The sequence below is a fragment of the Cupressus sempervirens genome, chromosome 6 (assembly GCF_028749045.1).
Source record: "Cupressus sempervirens isolate cs-2001-9-10 chromosome 6, ASM2874904v1, whole genome shotgun sequence".
NCBI classification, from domain to species: Eukaryota; Viridiplantae; Streptophyta; class Pinopsida; order Cupressales; family Cupressaceae; genus Cupressus; species Cupressus sempervirens.
This window is the reverse complement of record NC_143123.1, coordinates 272506507-272514041: the sequence shown is the minus strand read 5'-3', so window position 1 is coordinate 272514041 and position 7535 is coordinate 272506507. Positions and strand designations below refer to the sequence as shown.

The 7535-nt window shown below is 42.1% G+C and overlaps 1 protein-coding gene across 1 annotated transcript; it reads left to right on the top strand.

The window, feature by feature from the left end:
* The first annotated feature begins 5176 nt into the window (after positions 1-5176).
* On the top strand, positions 5177-7198 carry LOC149552282 (uncharacterized). The gene is made up of 4 exons (XM_089787803.1): positions 5177-5406; positions 5499-5568; positions 5664-5850; positions 6305-7198. The coding sequence occupies exons 1-4, from the start codon at positions 5300-5302 to the stop codon at positions 7024-7026; spliced, it is 1086 nt and encodes a 361-aa protein (XP_089643929.1). The 5' UTR covers positions 5177-5299; the 3' UTR covers positions 7027-7198.
* The last annotated feature ends 337 nt before the right edge of the window (positions 7199-7535 follow it).

The window sequence follows — 7535 nt, the reverse complement described above, 5'->3', positions numbered from 1 at the left end:
CTTGGGAACGACACCTTTAGATTCCTTCTGGAATGGCATCATGGAAAGGTTTAGATAGAAACTGGCAGGTTGGAAAGGAGCCATTCTTAGCTAACCTGGAAAATGTCAACTAGTTAAATCCATCCTTCAAAACTTGCTGATATATGCTTTGAGCCTTTTTACTATACCGATGAAATATGCTGAGAGGATGGAGAAAATCCAGAGGGATTTTTTGTGGACGGGAGCTGAAAGGAACAAAAGGTACCCCCTTGTTGCTTGGGACAAAGTTTGCCTCCCCAAGAAGAATGGAGGTCTAGGAATCAGGAAGCTCATTCACCTCAATAAGGCCCTCCTAGCAAAGCAAATCTGGCACATCTTTAGTAGCACAGGCGATTGGAGAGACACTGTAGTTAATAAGTATATAAAGAGGCCCTCTATTCAGTTCACCCTCTTCAGTGAGGACATCCCAAGAGGTTCTGTTGTTTGGAATGGTTTCTTAAAAGCCAGGGACTTGGCTAACTCAAAAGTCTTTTGGAAGTTGGGTAATGGGGAGGACATTTTGTTCTGGTCAGACAGTTGGCTTTCTCAGGGCCCCCTTATGAACAACCCTAGTTATGGGTTTTGGGCTAATGATTGCATCGACGTTTATGGGCACAAAGTTAGCAATTACAGGATTGAACAGGGTTGGAGGGACCTTTCCATTATCTCACATGACCTCAAACCAATCATGATCATGCTTAATTCCTTGTCCCTTAGCAACAATAAGGATGAACTAGTTTGGAGGGATAATGCCAATGGGCTCTATTCGGTTGCCTCTGGGTACTCTGCTTTATGGAGCATAAAAGAGTCTCCCCCTTGGTTGAGGGCTTGGATCCCTGGCCTTACGCCAAAAGTCAACATGTTTTTTTGGTTGGCTCTTCAGGACAAAACTCTAACCCAGGAAAATCTCATGAAAAGAGGTCACACCATGCCCAACAGATGTGTTTTGTGTAAAGAAGAGTTGGAGACAGGCAATCATATGTTCATTCACTGTTCTTTCTTTAGGAAAGTTTGGGGCATCCTCACCCAGGACTTAGGCCATAGCTAGTGCTATCCTTCTAACCTACTTGACTTTTTCTGTCAATGGCATGACTTGTTCAATGGGTATGTCTTGAAGGAAATTAGCTCTTGGATCCTGCCCCATTTTTGTTGGAGCATATGGAAGGAGAGAAACAATAGGATTTTCAGAGATAGGGAGGAGCTGATTTTAGTTGTTGGGAGAAAGATTTTCAGTAACATAAAGAAAACCTTTTCTATGAGGAAAGGGGGAGAATTTGAGATAGGAGGCAGGATCAAGGAGAAGGTAAAAGATAGGAAGCCAAGTGGTTCCTCCCCCCTGAAGGCTGGCACAAAGCCAACTTCGACGGAGCCTCCAAGGGCAACCTTGGCTCCTCGAGTAGTGGAGGCATGATAAGGAATGCAAATGGAGATAGTATTGCGGCTTTTTCTCTCCCACTGGGATTCCAAACCAATCATTTTGCAGAAGCAAATGCCGCGTGCAATGTTGTAAAACTGGCTTTTGAAATTGGTGTCACCAATTTATGGCTCGAAGGGGACTCGAATAACATTATAAAGTGCATCATTGGCAACTCACATCCATCATGGACGATTGCAAATCTAATTGATGAGACTCATGAGACCCTCACCAAATTTAATAGAATCCATGTCACTCATATTTTTCGGGAAGCAAACATGGTTGCCGATAGGTTTGCGAACATTGGGGTCGGTGCAGACCAAAAAATGACTTGGCTTCCCAAAATTTGTTTGCCGACGAACGTTAAAAGTTTGATCAACTTGGACAAGATCCAAGGAAGTACGGAGAAAATCAACCTATAATTATGATTATGAAGGTTTTAAGTAATAAGGGTACTTTTCAAAATGGAAGCATGGGAAATCGTAACTGCAGTAATTCATTATTGATTAATCGACACGCTTTGTGGGTTGTTTTTCACATTCGCTTCTGGAACAATAGCAGGGCTATTTTTCTCTGGTTATTGCTAACTCTCGGTGGTCCCTTTCAGTCACAGAGTGAGGAGCACATGAGTAAAGAGGGTGTGTAGTGTGTAGAAATGGTAGGCGAAAGGTGCAAAAAGGAGCCGGTGGGAGATTTTGAGAAATAGAGAAGTAGGGAGAAAGTGTGGGAAAAGCTAGAAGAGGGTGGGGTTACCAATTATATCATGAAGCTGCATGGATTCGATTAGGAGGTGACCAAAAGAATGGTGGGGTCCTGGAAGGATGGTAGGGTGAAGGTGAACGGGGTCTACTTCCGGATAATGGAGGAGGTGATTGCAACTGTCACTGAAATCCCTATCAAGGGTTTCAAATTCTTCAGGGATAAGAAGCTCTCGGCCAATGCGGTTAGGGACTTTGTGGAGAGTGAGAAGGAACTGAAGGCACTGAGAAAGATTGACACCTACTATGTCCCCGACTCCATGAAGAAGCAGTGGAGGTATGTTCTGAGAGCTGTTATTGAGTACATCACGTTGGACCCTAGGTTTGATAGAGCTCGTACCCATCACTTTGTTATATTGAATCATTTTCGGCATAATGCAAATATTTCCTTACCATATTATCTGTTAACCTCAATGAGCAAGGCGGTGGACAACTTCAAAAAGAAGCCCACCGCAAACCCAGCTCTACACGAGGGGCTGTTGCTGCTTATCCACGAGCACTTTAAGGCTCAGACTATAAGCATCGCTCCCCCTCAGGCAGAGAAGGTGGAGTCTGGTAGCTCTAGTTACTCCTTTGACTCGGATGAAATTCAGAACCTCAACTCTGAGGAAGGAGGAATCTCTTCTTCGGGGAAATTAGTGACTCACCAAGCTAAAAAATTGCCCTCCCCCATAACCCCTAGCAGAAAAATCCCTAGGGATCTTGGGCAGAAGCCTCCTAAGAAGGATGAGGAGGGAGTTAGTGATGATGAGGAGGAGCCGAAGTCTGAGGAGGTGGTTAAGAAGACGTAGGAGGAAATTAAGGATGAAAGTGGAAGGGAGAAACGCAAGAGGGAGAGTTTGGAGGAAGTGCGCTCTCAGTTTGAGGAGGCGTCTGTGCTGCCCCTATCTCCTATCCACCTCCAAGCCCAACCTGAGGAACAAAAAGAGGAGAATGCAGGGTAGGTGGAAGGGGAAGTGTAGGTCAATGATAGGAGGAAAGCTTGGATAAACTTTAATGTCAAGACTTCGAAGATGGGCATCTTCAAGGAGGCCATAAATCCCCAAATCCTTGTGGAAAATCAAGAGGAACATCGACTGGAAGAACTCATTGACCCGACAATAGTGGCTATTTCAGATAGAGCCAGGGAGATAGGGATGCACCTCTTGAACAATGCTTGTAACAGTATGATTGACAATTTTAGATCAATCAAATGGCTTTTCCACGAGTTGGAGGAGGTCAACGAATAGGTGAGACATATTGAGGCAACAAGGAATGGGATGGATGCTAACAGGAGGACGGATTCGACTGACAGGCTCAGTCTGGCAGAAAGAAGGATACACAACCTGGAGAACTACAATCACAACCTTGTGAATTAGATGTTCTCTTTGTTAAGCTCCATTAACAACAACACCATCTCTTTTACGGGCTAGATCAAAGACACAAAAATGTAGGATGATGAGGAAGGAAAAGACAAGGTTGAAGCCAAAACGAAGGACGACTTCGCAAAGGACAACACCATTCCTAATCAGGACCAAGGGGACCAAAGGGCGCAATAGTTGGAAGCAGAGGAGAACCAACTGGCCTTCGAGGCTGCTCAAGTTATGCAAGAGCTGGAGGTAAGAGCGAGGAATAACTCTCGCCTGCTCTTTTGTTTTTCTTTGTCTTTTGGCTTTTGGTCTGGCTTTAGGCCGTGGTTTTACTTGTCTTTTTTCCTGGTCTTTTCTCAGAACTCTACTTTTTGGCTAGGCTTTATGCTTATTACCAACCTCTGAACTTATACTTTTTTGGTTGGGCTTTCACGCTTATTATTAGCCTTATATGTTTTAACTATTGGGTTTCAGGATCCTTGTAAAACCTGTTTATCTAATAAAAAACATAATACCTTGTGGATTCGGAGGAGGAGGACAGAGGGGGTAGAAGAAGGTTGGGGAGACTTGCTAAAACTAAGGCCAAAAGGAAATTGAGAACGACTGCCTCACAGGATGAGGATGAGTCGGATTCTAAAGATGCCCCCCTTGCAAGCAAAGGATGAAACAAAATATGATGACTTACAGAGCGGATAAGGAGGACGATATTGAAATGGAGGTGGATATTTCAAATTCCTTGGTGTCAGGTTCGGGTGGTGAGGAGGAGGTGACCCACGTCTTTGCATCCCTCATGATGGATATAGTGGATCTCATGCAAAATCAATTCCCGAAAATGGTGGATAAAGCCCCCTCTCTCGTGATGGTATCCTCCCCGGCTTGAGTGAATACTAAAGAAAAAAGTATTCCCGACTCCCTAGTTTTGCAGGTTAATAGCATGAAGGAGAAATATAGGTCATGTGGTTATCCAGAGGATACAATGGTGGCTCTTAAAACGAAGGTCAAGGAGTTGAGGGAGAAAACGATGGCCTTGGAGGAAAGATTTGGCCTTTTGTCCAAACTCACCATCAAGGTGACCCGCTGCCACGACCTTGCATTTGCTGAAAGACAACCAAGATGAGGACCTGAACAAAGAGGACTCCAAATTATTGTTTGGCTTCCTAGCGGAAGACTAGGCGAATGTCCTCCTCAAGGGGAGAGGCGGTGAAAAGCATAATTAGTGCTTGCCCTCTGGTTTTATGTTTTTTTGGTGGATCTCGGACTTGGTCAGTTTTAAGGCAGTTTGGCCTTTGTTTATTTACTCTTTAAGTTTAAACAATCCTGTTTATGGTATCTTAGTTGGATACCTTGTTGTTCTTATGTTTTGTTATGTTTTTGGTATATTAAGCGAAGGTAGGAAGTAATTTTTGCTTGGTAACCTGTTGGTAGTTGACCAACTAAACTTTCTATTAGTGCTAGCCCCCCTTGTTTTGGCTGCTTTATATTTCAAAAACATAAAACCAAATCCTTACTTCCTAGTCATCATTATGAAAAAGATATAAATATATAACCTTGTCACTACTTATTTTGAATTATTTTAATGATAAATTATTTGGTTAATTAATCTCGATAAATGAAGCTTTTACCCCTCTTAACACCTTATCCTTGAGTGACAAGTAAGACACAGCATTTTAAAAGCCCGGCAAATCAAAATCGTGGTTTACTTTGAGTTGGGGTGTTGGAATGGGGTGGATTTGGATGGAAGGGTTTTGCAGAGGAAGGGTATGGTAATGGAGGGCGGGAAAACAGTGTTTAAAATGCAGAAAATAGGTACGATTCTCCTAATGTATGCCGTAGCGATCGCCCACGCCCAAGACTTTCTTCTTTACGGGTAAGTGCAATTCTATAAATATGCTTAAATTTGCATCCCCTGCTTCTCTGCCTGTTATATTCTCACATTTGGATCTGTATTTGAGAGGGCAGGTTTGTCGACATTGCGACAGAATCCTTTTCTTCTTCTCAATTTCAGCTGTCTGTTCAAATTGGGAGCTATGTGAGTTGCATAATTTTTCTGTTTCCTTTTGCTTTTCTTCCCTTTTGCCCTTGGATTTGGATGGAATAGCTAATGGTCTTTATTTTTCGATACAGAGTTGGCAGCAGCCGCTTCAGTGGAGGTTTTATGCATTTAAAGCCCCAAATTATGTAAGGAGTGAAGGCGTCGGACTGCTTTCCCTGAACAATTATACCCATTACGGATTTCGGGAGAGCTTATGGACGGAATTCTTCGTTATTCCTCACTCCGGAGGAGCCCTGCGCCTCGACATTCGCCATTCCTGTGTGCACTCAAACCCTACTTAACGTTTTTAAAATTATATCTTTAAGGCTTTTATAACACATTATTCGATAATAAGAGCTTCTGGAAATAGAATAACTGTATGCTTTGTTTATATCGGCGTTTGGGATCATTTGCTTTCATTTTCATGATTGATCACAGATTGTAATCTGTAAGATTGACGTTAACAAACATACACTGTTTTCCATAAGCTCTTCCTATTAATTAGGAAAACTTAAATATACACAACCTGTAAATTTTCTAACCAAAGGCTTGTGGAGACGTGTATGGTAGGACTCAAATGAAGATAGCCCACTTTTTAAGTTATACGCAGTTCTCTCCGAATCTTCATGTTAAAATGTTTTTCTCTAATCTTTGCCTTTTTTGTCTTTCAAATTATGCTCTGATTCTTTGCATCTTACAAGATAATTAGCTTATTTGAGAGTGAAATGTGAAGGGAAAACCTTGTATTGTATGAGATCTGAAGACAAGGCGGTTGATTCTGAGGTTAAGCTTTTGGCCGAGGGGGAATCCTATGCTATTGTGCCATTTGTCGTGGGCGATATGATTAGGTATTCCAGCTACCACTCCTCAGAAGTTTATAGCGTGTGTTACCCCCAGTGCAAGGGCCAAGTAAAAGGAGAAGACCGTTACAACATAATAATTCCCAGATCAATGGCGATGCTGCCAGAAAGTACCACAATAGTACACGGCAACAAACATGTATACTTGCGTTCGCTGGTTATAGGTTATGTAGCTGCACAGTTGGTCATAAGATGGTTGCAGTCTCGCATGCGCAAGAGGAAAAGCCAAATGATGACGATGATGGAATTGAGTAGAGGAGGAGAGGGGAAGGAAGGGAGAAGGCCGTGGGAAATGAGTACATATTACACAGTCACTAATGAAATTGAGAATGAGAACAAGATGAATAATAGTAATAAAAGGTTGATAGTTTCAGGGCAAGGAACATATGAGGAGGCTTGGGCCTGGGCGGATGCAGAGCATTGCCTCACCAAACTCAATGCAAACTGTTGTTTTTATTTTAATTCTACCACAATCACTAGCCTAAACAACAACAACGCAAAGAAAGGAGGAACATCAACAGCAGCAGCAGTATTAGAAGGAGAGGGCCCATGGAATAGGGACGCTTTTGGCCGTCTTATCAGGTTGGCCCCATAGTCTACTAGTTTTTACGTAACAAATTTACTTTGAAGTTCCGTGACATTGATTGACATAGATTTAGATTCTAGATCATAATTTTTTTATGATTGTCAAGCCTAGTTCCACCTTGACATTTGACTTTTACTACTGATACATTGTAACTTTCAAGAGCAAATTACGCTTTTATTCATCGAGTTGGAATATCATTAACCAAATCTTTATTCTGTACAAGAAATGACCAGGAGATTATGTCCATGTTATGAACTATTTCTCCTCCTGCAATTTAAAGAAGAACTTGATCTCCAGATGACAATGTAATTATATGCATGTCCATCCATTCCTGGTGTTCTAGGCCTAGAGTAATATAGTATACTATTTGAAATACCGAGCCTTCCTATTTTACTAAGCCTTTCTCTTTGGCTGTTAAGTTTAGGTTTATTTCAAAGTCTTGATATTGCACACGCTTATATTTTGCATAAAACCACTTGAAGGCAATCTAGAACAAGTTGAAAGGGATTTTAAGAGAT